Here is an 18,292-nt window from a genome sequence, read left to right on the forward strand (position 1 = left end):
TGACATGTCCATCAATTCATCTCTCTCTCCCTCTCTGGCTTGGTGGACTGAGGCTTCAAGGTTTTCCTTAATCCATCATAAACTATACTGGGCTTCTCCCACTTCAGAGGCATATTCATTTCTCAGTCATTTTCAGCTTTATTAAACTAAGCCTTATAAATACCTCATAAAACAGCCCTCATTACTACTCTCCTGCTGGGCTCATGCATTTCCACCCTGGAGTGGTTGCCTAGAAGAGCTGCTAAGGGAATGGGCAGAAAAATCTCCTATTGTGTTGCCTTTGGTGTACCTTGTGTTCCTACTTAGGGTTTTGCTTGTCCCTAATTTATTTTCCAAAAAGTATGTACATATACTCACAAGTGGAAAGATCCCCTCTATGAAAGTCAGGCTCTATGTGGGTCATTTTCTCCACCCCGAGAAGACCATCTATTAGTCCAGTGCATTGCTCTGATTGCTCTAACCCACACCAAGAGGAGCTCACACACATATGCACAAAGACAGAATTACATTTGGAGACTGGATATCATCTTTAATAATGCCACAGCCCAACATCCTTTTTGTTACTGTAGCATGTTGTGAGTGTTTGTGTGTGTGTGTGTGGGGGGGGGGTGGGTGTGTGTGTGTGTGTGTTCCTGAACAGATGAAGGGCCAGCAGAGACTCCCAAGCAGGTCTCAGCCAACATCTCTACTAAGCAGCAGCTAGAAGACAGTCTCCATAGTGGCATGGAGGCTGGACTCCTGCTTCCCTTTCTCTTGGGCCACCTGTTGTGCATTCTGATGGTAAAGCTGAGGCCTGTGCCAGCCCAGATTAAAGGGCTTCTTAGCAAAGTTCAATCTTCAGTCCCCAGCCCTCACTGCCTCTGACCAGAGGGATGTCCCTGGGGAAAGTACAGAGTGCTAGGCAAAGGTGGACAACCTGGGCCAGCCTTGGTCCCCAGGTCACACTGGGGCAGCACCACAGCGGCCCAGCCCTGGGTGGAGAATCCAGAGCTTCTGGGGCCATTTGATTGGTTCCTCTCAGAGATAATCAGGATGTAGCCTACGCCCTTCCTGAGGCCAGCCAGAGAGGGACAGCCTTGGCCTGTGATGGCCACATGAGCGTCATTTCCAACCCAAACTTAAGAGCCTGCTGTTCGGCCATCTCCACTCTCCAGTTCCTCGCACACCCAGTAGGTCCACAGCCCAGACAAGGCAGGGGATATCAGCACGGTAGTGAATTGCAAGGAGGCCATGAGAGACCTGGGCTGTGCTGGAACTGCAGCCACGTGCCAGCCTGAAGCCAGCCCTCTCCCCCATGGTCACCGCCAGCCAGAGCTCTTTGAAGTCGGATGGGACCCCCACAGGCAAGGCAGCAAGTTCTTGGCCTGGTGCAGAAGGAGAAAACCAAACTGGCTCCACCGTCCCATTTCCACCTGCTCTGTGCCTTAAAAAGGCAAGGAGCCCAAGTCCCCAGGACAGTGTTATCAGCTGTTGGGGAAGCACCGTTGTCCAGGTGAGGCCTCAGGCCGGAAGCTGTGTTTGTTCAGCGGGCTGGGATAGTAGGTGGTTGTGTACACATTGGTCTGCTGCAGTGGGTAGAAATTGGCTCTGTCATCAGGGATCAGGTTATTCTTGTTCAGGGTCTGTGGAAGAAGGTAGGAACCAGAAAGAAAGGGGTGAGGGAGGGATGGGGAAAGGCGACAGGCCAGGGCAAGGAGATCAGGGACTAGTCAGTGAAAAAACATTCTGGCTGCTGACGCAGCTCACGATACCCTGTGCCCTCCCGAGTGCCCAGCCCAGTCATGCCCAGCTCAGGGCCAGAACCACTGCCCCCTTTACCCTGCACTCTGCTTCTACAGGTAGGCTCCCACCTTGAACTCCATGGGCGTGTACTTCTCGTTCTTGGGGGTGCCCCCACCCTTGTAGTGCAGGTGGTTGGGGGTGGCAGGATGGACGAGTGTGGATTCCTGGGACTGGCGCTGGCAGTGCTGGCAGGACAGGTACACCGCCAAGGTCAGCAGCCCAGAGCCCAGGAAGCAGGAGACACCTGTGGCTACCAGGTGGATAAGACTGAACCCTGGGAGAGGCAGAGGCAAGTGGTAAGGAAAGGGCCACTGCGAAGAGAAAAGACTCCTGACTGCCTCCCAGCAGGAAACTCTGAGTTCTAAAGAAAGGGCTTTGAGGCCAGAGCCCACGAAAACAGGAAGGCGGGGCAGCCTGCCGCCAGGGGCCTCTCTTACGGGACACCTCTGGTTTAGGTCAGAGGAGGCAACCACAGGGTGTGGAGTTGGGTGACTCTTCTTGAATACAGACTTGGTGACCGTCGGCTAGTTGGGGGGCATGGATGGAACCTCCCAGCCCCCGCCCCCACGCATGGTCTAAAGCAGCCAGGATCTCCACAAGGTTTGTCTCTCTGGAGCAAGAAATTGAGAAACTCCAGATTTCAGGGTAGGGCTGGTCTCCTCCTTGGGGAGGAGAGGGAGAAAGCATCACGAGGTGGGGCAGGTTCCTTTTACCTCCACAGCTGGTGGCCTCCTCCATGCTAGAGGCAGGCAGGATCACTGCAGGAAGACAAACAGAGAGGGTGTTGGGGCAGGGAGGAAAGAAGGGTCCCTCTTGGTCTAGGTATATCTTTAGGAAGACCCATGCGTCAGTGCTGAGCTGTGGGACGGGGCCTGGGGGCCTTCATTCCACCCTGTCCCCACTCTCTCAGAATGGGGGGTCAGCCCATTCTCTAGGTGAGAAGGGGCAAAAGCTCAAAGTGTGTGCCCCTCCCACTCTGGTGTTTCATCCTGGACCCACCAAGATTCTTCAGAAGGAGAAGGAAGTTGGGGACACAGGATAGGAAGGGTGGGTGTGAAGGTGCTGGCTTGAGGACCTACCAGGAATCTCGCTGTAGGGGCAGGGGCGGCTCTGGCTGCTGTTTCCAGCACAGGTGCTGGGCCCTGGGACCAGCTCCTCACAGTGCCGGCTGCGGCTTTGGACTCCGTCCTCAGTGCATGCACTCCACTCAGACCACGGTGACCAGCCTTCTGTGGGTTGTGGGCTGGGATGAAGTTAACCGCTCTGGGACCCCCTGGTGGGGATCCGAGGGATCCATGGTGCTCCCCAGCCCTGGCAGGATGTTCTCAATACCTGGGCAAGCCTGTGTAGCACACAGCGCCTCCTCTGTGTGCAGACCAAGACAGATGTCCTCGCCCGGGGAGGGCGCGGGGCTGGTGCAGGAACGTGTTCGTTGATAGTGGCCTCCACCACAAGACGCTGAGCATGGGGACCATGAAGTCCAGCAGGACCAAGCACCCCGCACTGCAAGTGGACAGGGTGTGTGATGGGGGCTGCAGGTGCAGGCACAGCCCAAGACAGTCTTCTACCTTATGGCACGCTAGGCCACCCTGCCCTGGGCCACCCTGACCCCATCATTTGCACCACCCCCACAGCCCACTGTTAAGGATTGCCCCTATCCCCTCAGGGGTGCAGTGGGGAAATGAGGCTGCAAAGGAGACATCAAAAACCAACTCCACCTCAAATCAATCTCCTTAGCTAGCTAACCTACTAGGGACAGAGAAGAGAGTGACACGGAAGGTGAGAAAAGGCCCTGCTCTGTGGGACAAGCCACTGTATCCAAGTTCAGGGCACAAACTTGCTCTAGGGCCCAGTGGACAGAGCAGCCAAAAACAAAAACAAAACAGAAACAAAAACAAAAAACGAGGAAGACGAGGTCCTCTGGGCATGAGGTGTAGCCTAGGGGTGTCTCCTAGATGGGGATTCCTAAGCGGAAGGTCACCTGGACAAGCCTGGGGGTTGCAGTCCTGGTACTCGGCAGCGTCGCCCACGCATGGCAGGCCTCCGTTGCGGGGCTCCGGGTTCGTGCACGTTCTCTTGCGGACACGGAAGCCCAGCTCGCAGTCCCGGGAGCAGGACGACCACGGGCCCCACGCGGCCCAGCCCCCGCTCACAGAGTGCGGGGAAGTGGCCCCGCTGCGCAGGAGATCCTCCACCAGGGCTGGGTGGGGCACGGGTGGGGAGACTGGCCTCAGCGACAGGACACCCAGCGGCCCCCACTCCCGCCCCACACACAGTCCTTCTGGCTCCTTCCAAACCCCGCGATTCACCGCCCTGAGCTTCACCGGACCCCGGCCTCCCCCAGCCCCGCGCCAGCACTCTGAGCCTGGGAGGGAAGGGGCCGCGCGGCGCTGTACCATCGGTGTCGCAGGCGCCCGAGCCATCCGCGGGGCAGGTTCTGGTCTCCGTCCTCCTCCGGCCAAACTGCAGGCCGTGGGGGTCGGGCAGGGGCGCGCGGCACGTGAAGCGGAAGCGTTGTTCCTGCCGCGCCCCGCCCTGAGTCACGTTCACCGGCAGCCAAGGTGTCCAAGGGGTGTTGCGCCGCACTTCCGGGCAGCCGTCTGGGTTGCACGTCTTGAACTCCTTCGGGATGGGAGCACGCGCTGTCTCGTGACTTACAGCCCCAGGCCGGCCCTGCGCCCCCTCCCGCCTCCCCTTGGTGCAGGCCCTCCTGCCCGCGCCCCCTCTTCAGGCCCTCACCACGCCGCAGCCTGGGCAGGAGTTGCCGTTCTCACAGGACCGCCGCCGCGATTGCACGCCGCCCCCACAGTTGCTGCTGCACTTGCTCCAGGAACCCCACGACGCCCAGAAGATGGGCACCGGGCAAGGCGTGTTTTCGTTACAGAACCTGAGGGGAAGGGTGTGTGTTGGGGGCGGGGGAGAGCAGGCAGCCCCTTCCCTAAAAAGAGGTCACTGGGAGTGCAAGCCGGGAAGGTCAAGAATCCATCGCAACACTCAGAGAATCCAGGCCACTTTCTAGGAGGCCGGGGAGGTCTGGGACCTCAGGGCTAGCTTGTCTGAGGAAACTCTGGCCACACCCTCGCTCACCGCTCCTCCCGGCTCTTGCCCACGCAGATTCGGCCCCCGTGGCGGGGAGCAGGGTTGCTGCAACTTCGCTGGCGGACCTGGAATCCGATCCCACAGGACGTGCTGCACAGGGCCCACGAGGACCACGGCGTCCACGCCCCATTCCTGGTGGGGTCAGAGGGGACAGGGACAGATGACGCTCTGAGTCCTGGCTACCCAGATCTAGTCTGTCTCTGGGCGGGTGGGTTTTATGTTGTTGTCTGGAAGTTGTCAGACAGTGACACAGAAAATATCAGCTCCTAACCGGGCCGTCTCAGGCAGACTTATTTATGTGATCATTTGTTCCTTCATTCCCCAAACATGTGTTGAGAACCTTCTTCCATATATCAGGAGGTGCTCGGGGCTAAGGGCATAGAGATAGGGCATAGGCATGGAGATACTCACACGGCAAAAGGACACATTCTCTAGAGAAGGCCCCAGTTGCCTTTACAATACGCAACATTTGTTTCAGCCTTCTTGGTTGTCCAAGCTTTGCACTCAAACCCATGCTCTCTCCCCTGTTCTACATCAACACGTGCTTTGCTCCAACCTCAGACACTATTCACTGTTGTCTACTTTGATTCCAGTTTTCAAGTTCTGGCTGTACCGCTTACTGGCTGTATAAGCCTGGAACTGTTACTGAAAATTTCTGTGCCTTGCAATAATACTCTTATCATTAAAGTAAGGATAATGATTGTATTCCTACCCCCATGAGGTTGTTTTGACCGTCAAATCAATAAACATATATAGACGAGTTATTTTAAGAGAGTCCAAGGTTGCACCTAGAGTGGCATTTCAGGATTGGCACCCGGTCTGCCTACTTTACTAACATCCCCTGCTGTCCCTTGTGTTTGGAACAACAGCAAGGCTTACTGAGGCTGTCGTCTGTGACTCCTGTGCCTGTGCAGCCTTCCTCTTTGTATCAAGAGCCCCCACGAGGCAGAGACTTCTCTCCCACTAGAGTCGAAACTCCCCCAAGGCTCATGTTTTAGCTACCTTTCCAGTCTCCTGCACAGCTCTGAAGTGGTTTCTGTCTCTTTGTGGGAACACCTGCCTGAAGATGCCCCATTTCCTCTATTCCACCCTCCTCCAGTCCAAGGCAGGCAGCCACCACCCAAGTCCTGTATCCTCATATACCTGGAACAGTTGGCAATGTGGATGGCTGGCCCCAGGCAGTCTCGGCCCCCACAGCGGGGTCGGGGGGAGTCACAGGCTCGGGCCCGACAAAGGCAAGAGCCTGAATTGTCCCCATCTAAGTGCTCACATGGTTGCCATGGTGACCACTGGCCGAAGCCCCCATCCCGAGTCACATTCCGCACCTGCAAATACATAGCAAACAGGTCACACAAGTCAGGGATAGGGAAGGCACCAGGTCCCAGGGGATATGGGGATTCTGATGGACAGTCACAGCCTGAATTAGGGGGAGAGGTCCCAGGTGGGGAGCATGAAAGGGTTCTCACAGGACACGTGGTTATGTTCTGCGTCCAGAGGCTCATGTTGGAGCTGTCCTCAAGCGTGCTGCAACGTTGCTGCTTCCCGTCCCAGCCGCAGTATGGGTCCCGTGCCCCCAGGCATGCCCTGCCAGACAGAGGTCCTGAGACTCAAGCCAGCTGCCTCTCAGTCTCACCTGTATCCCATTAACACACCTAGGTACTCTCCTCTGGGTGCCCTTATCCATCCAGTCGCCCTTCACAGCAATAACTAAGCTCATTGAACACTTACTGCATGCCGGGAATCCTTTAAAACACTTTACAAGCATGAATTAATTTAATACAGCAACCCAATGAGGAAGGTACTGTTATTATCCCCACGATATATGCAGGAAACCCAAAGAGCTGGACAAGGATTAAAACCCATGCCTTCCAGACCCCACACACTTAACCTCGCCTTCCCCAAGCCTGGGTGCCCCATTCTCTTCATCTAGGTCCACTGGAGAAGATGTGGTAAACAGAAATCCAAAGTAGTGTCTATCAGACACTATAATAGAGTCCTAAAACATTAATGATGGAAAGCATCTTAGAGACGGTCTGGCCCAGTGGTTCTCAACCCTGGCTGCACATTAGAATCACTAATGTGATTCAAAATATTATTGATATTGATAACCCCCCCACCCCCACCCCAACAAAAATCTCTGGGGATAGGGAGGTTTTTAAAAGTTCCCAGGTGATTCTAATGGGAGCCAAGTTGAGAGTTACTGGGATCCACAGTACAACCTTTTTGTTGTACAAAGGAAGAAACAGAGAGAAGGAAGAGGAGTTTCCCCGAGATCACACAAATTGCACATGGCAGAGCTGGGGCTAGAACCTAGACTTTCTGACCACGCTTTTCCCACCACGCTCTTCCTTCCCAGCTGGAGGCTGTGTCTGACTTCACACACTGAGTGCACATAGGCCCATGCCTTAAAACACAGGCACAGGGTCAGGGAACATCTAGGCATAGTTCAAGGTCGCCTGGGGCATCCACATGCTTGTGCTGCTCAGGGGCAGGAACCAGAGTCCAGTGTGTTAGCATCATGAGAATGAGCTCAGGCTGCTGGGAGAGGGGTCACACATCCCAGGTCCCCCTTCCTGGTCCCTCAGGGTTGGCCTATCTGCAATGACCCAGAAAAGGTAATTGATCACACACCAATGAATGCACCAAGTGCCTTTACTTCTCATATTCTAGGCCTCCTCTCTTCCCTTTCTCTTTCAGACTTACTCTTTGTATCCTTTACAGTTTTTTTTTAACAACCACAACAACAACAAATTAAATCTCAGGGTGCCTGGCTGGCTCAGTCAGAAGAGCAACACTTGATCTCAGGGTGATGAGTTTGAGCCCCCGTGTTGGGCGTAGAGATAACTAAAAACAAACAAACAACAAACAAATATGTAAAAATAATCAAATATCTACTAGTAAGCCTTCAAGGAGGTAAAAAAAAGAGTATGGAAAACATTTTAAGGTTATTTATTTATTTTGAGAGAAACAGAGAGAGCACAAGTCGGGGAGGGGCAGAGAGAGAGGCAGACAGAGATCCCAAGCAGGCTCTGTGCTGTCAGCACAGAGCCCGATGCAGGGCTCAACCCACAAAACCGTGAAATCATGACCTGAGCCAAGATCAAGAGTCAGACGCTTAACAGACTGAGCCACCCAGGCACCCCGAGTGTGGAAATTATAGAATCAGGATTTGCTGTTCATTGCTAAGCAAAGAGAGCATCAGACTCTGGCACCTGAAGGAAGTTCCCTACAATACCCAGAGAGCCTACTGCCGACCCCAGGGGATACCCTGGATCCTTTCTGCCTCCTTTCCCCAGCTTCCACCCTTTTTCCTAGGCCTGGCTGCTCCACTGCAGTGGGCCTGCAAGAGCGGGTCTAGAGAGAGCACTGGGACTGGGGGCAGAAATTGGAAGTTAGGAAGCAGAAAAGCTTTCAGGTAAAGGAGGTTCTGGACTGCAAGGAGGGTGGGGGAGTCCACACCATGACGTGACACTACAGAGGGATTTCTGATTGGCCAAAGGGGCCAAGGGTTAAAGGAATACATGAAAGAGTCAAGGGGTTGCTCTTTTTGGTGTTTTCAGGATAGAATCTCTCTTTTCACTTGAAGCTTCAGGGAAAGTCTCCTGTCAGGTGAGTTCTTTATTTTCAGTGGTTCAACAGACCGTGTCAGGTTCCAGGGACAGAAGAGCTTATATGAGAGACCTTACGAAGAAGAAGAGGGTTGGGGCTTCCCCTTGTTGCCAGAGAAGCAACAATGATGCCCCAATGATTCTGGCCCCAATGATGCCAGAAGAAGACAATGATGCCCCTTGCTCAGGCAGCCCCTGGTCTCATGTAAGGGAGGTGATGCCTGGGGCTTCAATGGGCGAGGGCCTTGATGGACCCCAGTAAGCACACTCTGGCCCACCCAGAAATCCAAAACATTCATCTGTTACTCAAGAATCTGTTTCCATTTTATTCACTCAAGAACAATTTGTGTAAATTGTACAATATAAGTGTGTTCATATTTTCATCGGGGATCCAAAGGTTTGATTTGGGGGTGTTTCACCAGCAGAATGAATCAAACTAGACATCATGGGACTAAATGCAGTACATATGCAAAGTAGTCCCAGTAGCATGTGGTTTTGAGATTCTGCTCCTCTGGCTGACATTTGAACCAAATTTGCTGCTAGCAAATTCAACCAATCAGAACTCAATAAAACCCACTCCTGAGGGTATTTCCCTCAGCCCTCAGAAGGCAGTATCAAACTCTAGAAGCAGCTGATGTGGCACTTTGTAAGCTACATAAATTAAATGGAAAAAAAGCCATGACTAGTGATTAATAATAATAATAAATAAGATTCTATTCATCAAAAACAAATGTCTGCCAGTAGAGAATATGGATACAAGCAGAAAATCTGAATCGGTTTATACAAGATAAAAGCAGTAAATACTGGAAGATTGCAATTTGCCTCATGCTACTTCTTTAATCTAGGATCTAACCAGTTCTAGAACAATTGTTTCCAGTTTTGATTGCAAATTAGAATCTCCTGGCGATCTTTTTTAAAAGCTTCAGCAAACAAAATAAAAAACCCACCTATATCTGGGCCTTCTGGATCAGAGGAGGCCCAGGCACTGGAATCTTTTAAACACTCCCCAGGTGATTCTAAAGTATAGCATGGTTGATCATTGCTTTTCTAAGGCTACATTGGTCAGGGTTCTTAAGCTAAGAGATGAAATGTCTTGTCTTTCCAATCCATGACAGAATAAGAAAAGAATAAGGATGGAAGAAAAACACAGATTGGATGCTGGCCCAAACCCCCTAATTCCCACCCCTGCCCCGCTTAGGCTCCTCTCAGCCTGCTCTCAGTTCTCCCAGAGAGGAGACTAGATTCTCCACAGATACGCCTGCCCTGGCCTGCCCCTGCCCCTGCCCCTGCCCCTGCCCCTGGCTCTGGCTGCCTGAGGAAGCTTGCACGACTCCCTTGGAGCCAATGCTTGAGCTCTCTCCTTGTCCACATTTGCTGCTTTGGGCCAAAGACCACTCCAAAGCTTACAGTGCAGGGAATGTTCTTAAGAAAATTAAAGCTCCAAGGAGAGAATTAAAGTGTGTCTGACTGTAAGAATGGGTAGCAATTGAGAGTTCCTTCCATAGAAGCAGCCATTAGACTGATAATATATTACCATGTCTTTTTTACTGCAGTGTCTTAAGCAGCCATTACAAAAGGGAACAGGTTCATTCCATGGGCTGGGAGGCAGGACAGAGATGGATGGTGGAAGTTGAAAGCAGGCGGATTCCAGAACCCTGCAGCAATAGTTTCACAATGGGAGCTGTCCAAGGTGGAGCTTGAGAGCAAGTGGCCATTATTTAAGATGGCAGTGGAGGAAAACCCAGATTTCCTGCCTGGGAGGGAGGTGGGAAGGAGATACTCTGATCCACGTTCCTGAGTGAGCTGGTGTAGGCACCCCCACGCCTCCTCCAGTGCCTCAGGAAGGGCATGCTGGAAGGAGGAAGGGGTGGTTCATGCACAAAGCATCTGCTTTTTAGAGCCAGTCAGCAGCTGATTCCCTCTGCTCCACCTTTTGTGAGCCCTGGTCTCTCTCTGGCCAGGCCAGGATCCTGGTCATGCCCTATGGGGCTGAGATTTGCCTGAGTGAAAGGAGAGGGCTGGAGACAAGCCCCTGGATTCCGGGCACAGGAGGGAGCGTGAAGAGGCCTCTGCGCATCCATCCTCACCCTCCTGCCAGTTCTGTTAGGAACGAGGAAAAAGGCATGAAATGTCTATCCCGGGACACAGTAAACCCGTGTGACAATCTGCCCCACAATAGCACAGATTCTCATATAGTGTGATAGTTGGCTTCCAGACTCTGGAGTGCATGGATTGGTGGCTACACAGCCTCACCCTGGTCATTTTATTAACTTTGCAATAATGAGACCTCACATTTTCAGGTCCACCTCTAGTTTTATGGCAGGATCTCACTGTACACATCAAAGGTTCAGATCCCAAATTCAGGAGTTCAAACAGGGTGAAAGTATCAGATTCCAAACTGACTTCTTTCTCCCTTGCTGTTCCACCTGGCCATGCTCTGCACCCTCCCTGTCCCCTCTCTGCAGCACCATGTGAATGGTGAAATGTCCCAGCGTCTTCCTTCCTCTGGTTCCACTGCAGACCCCATTACTTGATATCCAGCCTGGAGCCGCACTACCTCATGCTGGCCGACCATCTGACCCTCTACAGTGCTGCACGCCACTGTCTCCTTGATGGCTGTCAAACACCTATTCACACTGCCTGTCACTCCACTTCCCCCACTTCAGTTCCTATAGCCACAGATTGGGATCAAATCCTCCCTTGGCATTCTCAGCTGGCCTCAGTACTATTCCTCACTCCTCTCCTGCACCAACCTCCTGTCTCAGGCCAAATAATCAATCTGCTGATGGATCAGTCATGTGTGGAAGGCCATTTTGTGCCTGGGGCTGGGCACGGTCCCCTGGTGAAGTAGAAAAAGTACTGGGACAGTGAGTTTGCCTTCAAGGATTTACAACCTCTCAAAGAACAAGGCACATGTGAGGGGCACCTGGGTGGCTCAGTCGGTTAAGCGTCCGACCTCGGCTCAGGTCATGATCTCATGGCTCGTGGGGTTCAAGCCCCAAATTGGAATCTGTGCTGACAGCTCAGAGTCTGGAGCCTGTGTCGGATTCTGTGTCTCCCTCTCTCTCTGCCCCTCCCCCAGTAACACTCTGCCTCTCTCTCAAAAATAAATTAAAAAAAACCAACAACAATCATTTAAAGAACGAGGCATATGTGAAAAGTTTAATAACAACACACGAGTTAAAGAAGAATACAAGATATGGGAGAAACACCGCCAGTAGACAGCCTATCATTCATGCCACGCAGTATTACCTGTACTCAATGTCAGAGATGCTGAGACTCCAGAGATCCCAGGAGGCTGCAGGGCCCCTAAATGCATTTGTGGAGATGGGAAAGGAATAAGGACACTAGCTACGACTTGTTGGGCTAGGCACTTCATGGATGTAATTCCCAATCCTTACAACATCTCTGCCAAAACCAACTATCGTTTACTCCATCACAGTTTCCCCATTTTCCCCTGAGAGGAAAGCTCAACAGGTAAAGTAACTTGCTCAAGATGACACAGCCAGTAGATGACGGAGCTGAGGGAGAATCCTAGGTGTGTCCCATTCTGCCACGTAAGCCCCGCCTAGTATGCCTCACACGTCCAACACAGGGTGAGGTTCTCTCCCCAGCCAGACATCTACAGCTCTGAGGGAAACGAGAGTGTTCTAGGCCGCGTTCTTGCCTCTCCCCTCTCACACGGACAGCTTTGCAAAGTGCTCTGAGCGTGGGAGGGCTTAGTAAATGTTTGGTGTTTTGCTGACGGAGCCATGTGTTCAGACTGAGGGGAGCCTGAGTGTCTGCGCACTGCCCTCCCTTTCTTCCTCTCTGGCTGCCACACCATGGCCATCCAGTGTCCTCCCCTGCCCTCCAGACCTCTGCCCAGCTCCCAGCACACCCCACAGGGGCTGGAGAACGACCCTTGGCAGCAGGGATACCATTTGTCTCTAAATTCTCAGGACAGATGGGCACAGCCAGGAGGTTTCTGTGTTGCAAAGGCCACAGGAGCCCATGTGGCTGTGGCTATGCCAGCCAAGGCAGCCTTTGATTATCTCAAAAATGAGGGGGCACAGCTCAGGGGAGCTTCACGTGGTAGGCATCTGAGATGCATTTCTATTTGGCTTTGGAATAGGCTTTTTGTTTTCCCCCCTAAATGCCAGTGCCGTTATTGCCAAATTTGTGAATCCACTTGAAGCTTAAGGTCTCAGAAGCAGTTGGGAAGCAAACACAACAAACAACTCCACATGGTTCCTCACCTCCACCCCACCCAAGCCAGTCCTCTCTGCCTCCTCTAAGTCAGGAAGGAAGAAAAGCAAAGACCTGGTGCTGACTCAAAAGTATCATCTCTCATCTCCCCCTCCACATCTAGGTAGTAAGTACTGTGGTTTCAAAGATAAAGACCTTTCTCTGAATTAAAGGGGCTGAGAATAAATCAGCTAAGCTAGAGCTGGCTGGGAGGCCTTAACTTTGGGGTTGATAACAGGGATAACAGCAGCCGCCACCATTTGCTAAGCACACACTTCTCCCCCAGGCAGTGATAAGTGGTTTAGGCAGACTATCTCAATTAACCTTTACAAAATCCCTGCAGATATTTTATGAGAAGGAAACCAAGGTTCAGAGAGGTTAAGTGACTTGTCCAAAGGCAAATAACGAGACTGGGTCAGGATGCCACCCTGGGTGGCTCCAAAGCTCTGCCTCTTAGGCGCCACCTCCGAGGTGCGATTGGCGGGCGTAAGCCTCGGGAGGCCCGGAGCCCGCCCACCCGCCGTCCCGCGGCCCCCTCTTACCCCTGGCTGCGGTAGGCGGCGCACCTCTCCAGCGGGACCCGCAGCACGCCGTCGCTCAGCCCCACGAAGAGCGCGCGGGCGCTGTGCAGGATGCGGAGGCTGCGCAGGGGCTCGCGGCGCCCGGGGGGCAGGACGTGCAGCTCCTCCAGGTAGCAGCCGCGGAGGCTGCGGCTCGTCGTGGACAGTGCCTTGAGGATGGTGCCCGACTCTGCAGGGGCCAGACGCAGGTGGCCTTGAAGGACCAGCCCAGCCCCCGCCCCTCAACCTCTTCCCCACCGGGAGCCGGGCTGGACGGGGAGGCTCACCCGTGCCGATGTAGAGCACGTGGTAGAGCGTGTCCTTGGCCTGCACAAGGTCTACTACGAGGTGTGAGAAGCGCACGCTGTCCTGGGTGACACAGGGCTCGGGCGTTACCGGCTGCACAGCTTCGCTCATCAGGAAAAGGCGCTGTGCGTCCTGCAGGCTTCGCTCTGTCAGGTTCTCGTTGGGGCCCACCTCTGGCAGGGTGCCGCACTGCAGCGGGGAGGGGGTGGGGTCACACGTGCCCAGCCAACCGGCTGCCGCAGTCCCCTATCCCTCTCCTTCCTCATCGTAACCCAGGTGGCAGGTTCTGATTCTCCAATCCCGGCTTCCCACCCCCAACATCGCTGCGGCGGGGAGGGGGCGGCTGCAACCCCTTCCAGGGAGCAATACCTCTTTTTTGAGAACTAAGGGAACATGAGGCAGGGAAGATGGGGAGGAGGGACGTTCTGGGGATGGTGAAGAGGACGGGGAGATGAAATAGGAGCTGGGATTATCTAAAAATGAATCATTTGAGTGCCAAAAACAGTGTCCTGTGATTTTATGCTGTTGCTGTAGGGGCTCCTCCCCCATGCTGGGCCACAACCTGCCTTTCCTTTCGTGGGTTCCTACCAGCTCCAAGCTCTTATGCCTTCTAAACCCAAGCTGGAAGGCAACTACCATTTATTGAGCACTTCTACAGTCCAGGCACTGCGTCAGGTACATATTAACCCTTGCATTTATCTTTGAGGTTGAGAGCATTATCCCTATGTACCAGAGAAGGGTAAAGAGGCTCAAGGAGGTTGGGTGACTTGGCCAAGGTCAAGATCACCCAGAGGGAGGGCTAGATCTGGGTCAGGATAATCCCATTGCAAATGGTGAGGTCTTCCCCTGCTCCATACTGCCCCTTGGGCAGGAAGTTGGATGGATGTGAAAGTCAACCACCTGTAGGTTCCTTTGCCTCATGGCTCTTTCCTCTTCTCCACCACAGCACTAGGTATGCTTTCATTACCCAACGGCTCGGCGCTGACCACTCCTGGCACTCAGACCCTCCAGGAATGAGTACCCAGGCTGGGGAGACTATAAGCAAACTCCAGCTAAAATCCCCAAATTCTGGCCAGACAGCTTGTGAGTGCTTTCCTGGTCCCCTACATTGAGTCTCCCTGGGGGTGAGACATCACATTTAGAGATGGCTCAGAGCATGCTCCCTTGCTCTGCATCCTACCCACTCTCCCTTTCTCAGTCCACAGTCTTAGATGTTACCACCCTCTTAGGGAACTATTGCAGACGGCACAGATGGGTGCAGACCCGCAGGGGCAGGTTTGGTGTTCGTGCTGAGCAGCTGAGAGCCAGCTGGTGGCTGCTCGGCTAGGGAAAGGTGGTCTGTGAGGAGAGGGAACGGGGAGGAAAAGTTGTACCTGGAAGTTGGGGATGGGGTTAGCGATGGGGAGCCAGGCAGCCCTGGGGTTCTCCTGGGAGCGAAATGGGCCATTAAAAGCCTGGGAGATGGCACTGAGGTTGAAGGCGCAGACAGCAGAAGCGGCAATGCTGTTTCTGAAAGGCAAGAGATGGCGGGATGCTGCCCTCCCTGTGGGGCTCAATGCCTGTAACCCCACCTCCCCCCCGCCAGCTGTCACGTCACGCCATGGCCCGGCTCCGAGGCTGGCTGAGGACCTGGGTGAGCCTGGTGCTTCCCACACCATGGGGTGTCACAGGAGGAGGAGATATGGCCCTCAAACTCTGGAAACTCGGGAAGGGGGGGGAAGCCCCCTGACGAGAAGCACTGGGGGGGTCATTCTGTGCTACTTCCTCATCCCTTTCCCTTCTCCAGTGGGAGGCTCAAAAAAGTTAGTGTTTTTCAAACATTCTGGCCACAGCCCACTGTAAGAGATACATTTCATATTACAACTCAGAATAGCACACACATGAGCACACACATCTGTGAAGAATCTTCATGAAACAATACTGGCCCTTACTAAATACATTATTGTACTCTGATACTTCTATTCCATTCTATTCTGCTGTCTTCATTTTATTTTATTTTTAAAGCTGGTTATCAAACCACTGATTCATGCTGCATCCCACAATACTCTGAGCCGGATGACCTCTTAAGACCCTTTCAGTCCCAGAATTAGGTGTTTCTATGAGTCTGATGTGAACAGGTCACAGAGGCTACACCACTCCCCCAAATGTTTCCAGTTCTGTTCTCTGCATTTAGTCTGTGTCTACTTCCCACCCACCCCGCCCCCCCCGCCCCCATCTGGGGTCAGCCACCCTCATCTCCTGCTGGATGCTGTGTTGTCCTCTTGGCTGGCCTCCCTGTAGCCTGTTCAGTCTCCTGGAATCCATTCTCCACACAGCAGCCACAGCAAACATTTCAAAATGCACATCCAAGCTAGTCTCTGGTCAGCTTTAAGCCTTCAATAATTTCCCCTTGCTCTTAGAATAAAGATCAAAACACTTAAGCAGTCTGTAAGGTCTTTGGGACATAATTCTTCTTGTCCCAGCCCCTCAGCCTCCTCTCCTGTTCTCCTCTTCCTCACCCTCCAGGCTCCTGTCATGCTGGTCTCCACTAAGTTCCTCAAACATTTCTTTCTTCCCACCCCCAAACTCTTTCCTAGTTAACTCCCATTCATCCTGTAGATGTCACTTCCTACAGGAAGGCTTCCCTGATCACCACCCCTCCACACTGGTAGAGGCTCTCAGCACACTGCCTTTGCCCTTTGTAGCATTTATCACAGTTAAAACTGGGTGTTTAATAACCACTATTTCTAGAATGTAAGCTTCTTAAGGGCAGAACCAGGTCTTTTTTTTAATGGCATCCCTGCTTCCCCCCCACCCCCCACCATGACACACACCTGGCATGGAAAAGGCACACAATACATAAGCTCCTTACAATCCATACCAATGTCATCATTTCCCCCCGATGCCTCTCCAGAAGCTCCTGCCCTTTGCTCATGGCTGCACACTTTCTGGTGCTGACTGCCACGCTGGTCACTAAGTCCTGGCTATCAGCTCATGGCTGTATGGGCTATGCTGCATGTCTGTCCCTTGCCTTGGATAGCCTCTCTGTTCCTGTTTCCCAGCTTTCCTCCCATCCCTGTGCATCCCCTCAGACCGTCCTTCCTATAGCTAGCCTGGCCCTCATCCAATCCCTGCTACCTGGGGCCAAGGGTAAGCAAACACCAGTCTAGGGCGCATATGTTTCAGAGGTCCTCACAAAGAAGCCCCAGCAGCATCCTGCACTACAGATGTGTTCCTTGGTCTGTGCTGCCCATTCAGCATTCTGTATAAGAAAATCACCTGATTGGGTCAGCCTTTACACAGAAGGAGGCGGTGGGGGCAGAGTCTCATGATCTCCTTATACCAAGGAAACAAAAGGAGTTCTAATTCCCAGCCTGTGTTTCCCAGTGCCATCAGGACTGCCAGAAGACTCTGCTGGTTAGGTTTAGCAGGTTCACGGAGTCCTGAGGTGGAAGGGACCAGAAAGACTTCCCTCTGAGCTTACCAGTAAAGGGCTGCTCCTGGACCCTCCGGGGCTTCCATCCCCTAGGAGGGCTATTTCCCTTTCACCACCAGCAATTTCTTCCTCCACAGAGCCATAATCCAGCTCCATTTACTTTCTTCAGATCTGGTCTAGGCCTGCCCTTCATGGTAATCTAGAATAAGTGCTTACCACTCCAGAGGCAGCAAGTCACAAGCAAGTAAGGAGTGCGTTATCTGGGAGCAAGTTAACCCTTAAGACCAGATAGAGTGCTGTTACACTCAGACTACCCAGGGCGGAAGGCACGCATTCCCCATCTTACAGAAGGAGAAACAAGGGCTCAAAGAGGGACCTGCCCACTCCCACCAGGCTGCGAGGACCGGAAGGGGCGGCAGAGGGCAAGGGACTCACACGTTGGTGGTGAAGACCCCATAGATGAGGTCCTGCTCAGGCAGGTGGAAGGCACTCTGCAGCTCGTTGTAGTAGAAGGGGACCTCGCCCGGGCGGGAGCAGTTGAGCCGGGCCTTCATGAACGTGGTCCACGTGTCCTCCAGCAGGAAGCGGCCGCCCACGTCATTCTTGCATACTCGGGCCACACGAGAATACACCGTGCGTCCGCAGTCATGCTCCACCGCGTTCTCCCGCAGGAAGAAGTAGGCGAACAGCCCGATGTCGTAGGCTGCCACAAAGTTTGGCTCTGGGGGGCAGAAGAGGAGGAGTGGGTCGGGCCAGCAGGGAGGAAGGGGACAGAGTCTGGAGTACCTACTAGTTCCGTTTCCCCGGATGGGCATCCTGACACCCTGGCCAGCTTGGGCACCTGGGCGCTCTAACTAACCCTGTTCCTACCTCTAATGCAAAGTGCAGGTATAATGATAGTTAACACGTGCTTCCAAGCACTCACTGCATACCAGACAATATTATAAGTACTTTATAGGATCCTCTTAGCAACCTATGAGGTAAGTGCTATGATTATCCCCATGTTATGGATGAGAACACTGTGGCAGAGGGAGGTCAAGTACTTGCTCAAGGCCACATAGCCAGTCAGGGGAGAAGCTGGAATTCAACGCCAGGGGGTTGAAACTCATACCACCCTCTCCCAATCTATTCTTTCCCATAACCCTTTCTCCTAATTAGTTCCTAACTCCTCCTCTGCCCTCACAGCCTCCCCTTCATCTGTTCTGGGTACTCAGGACATCTGTGGTTTCATCCGGAGTCCATCTCTGATGTGCTATGGTCCTTGGGCAAATATCTCCCTGCCTCTGGGCCTTTTG

At 53.2% G+C, this 18,292-nt stretch overlaps 1 protein-coding gene across 4 annotated transcripts in view; it reads right to left on the bottom strand.

Annotated features, from left to right (window-relative positions):
- Positions 1–503: 503 nt before the first annotated feature.
- SEMA5B (semaphorin 5B) overlaps positions 504–18,292 on the bottom strand; it is a 117,949-nt gene continuing 100,160 nt past the window's right edge. For 3 of the 4 annotated variants that reach the window (XM_078453067.2, XM_060639775.3, XM_078453068.2), the window contains 15 exons: positions 17,433–17,718; positions 14,956–15,091; positions 13,564–13,771; positions 13,259–13,466; positions 6,348–6,465; positions 6,025–6,206; positions 4,870–5,013; positions 4,522–4,669; positions 4,179–4,404; positions 3,764–3,982; positions 3,115–3,285; positions 2,862–3,011; positions 2,496–2,540; positions 1,851–2,056; positions 504–1,622 (listed from right to left, as the gene is read on the bottom strand). In XM_078453067.2, the coding sequence (XP_078309193.2) occupies positions 1,464–1,622; positions 1,851–2,056; positions 2,496–2,540; positions 2,862–3,011; positions 3,115–3,285; positions 3,764–3,982; positions 4,179–4,404; positions 4,522–4,669; positions 4,870–5,013; positions 6,025–6,206; positions 6,348–6,465; positions 13,259–13,466; positions 13,564–13,771; positions 14,956–15,091; positions 17,433–17,718 (2,606 nt within the window). In that variant the 3' untranslated portion in view covers positions 504–1,463. The remainder of the gene's footprint in view (positions 1,623–1,850; positions 2,057–2,495; positions 2,541–2,861; positions 3,012–3,114; positions 3,286–3,763; positions 3,983–4,178; positions 4,405–4,521; positions 4,670–4,869; positions 5,014–6,024; positions 6,207–6,347; positions 6,466–13,258; positions 13,467–13,563; positions 13,772–14,955; positions 15,092–17,432; positions 17,719–18,292) is intronic. The other variant, XM_078453066.2, reaches the window with a different exon arrangement.

Source organism: Panthera onca, chromosome C2 (genome assembly GCF_046562875.1).
Source record: "Panthera onca isolate mPanOnc1 chromosome C2, mPanOnc1 haplotype 2, whole genome shotgun sequence".
Classification (NCBI taxonomy): Eukaryota; Metazoa; Chordata; class Mammalia; order Carnivora; family Felidae; genus Panthera; species Panthera onca.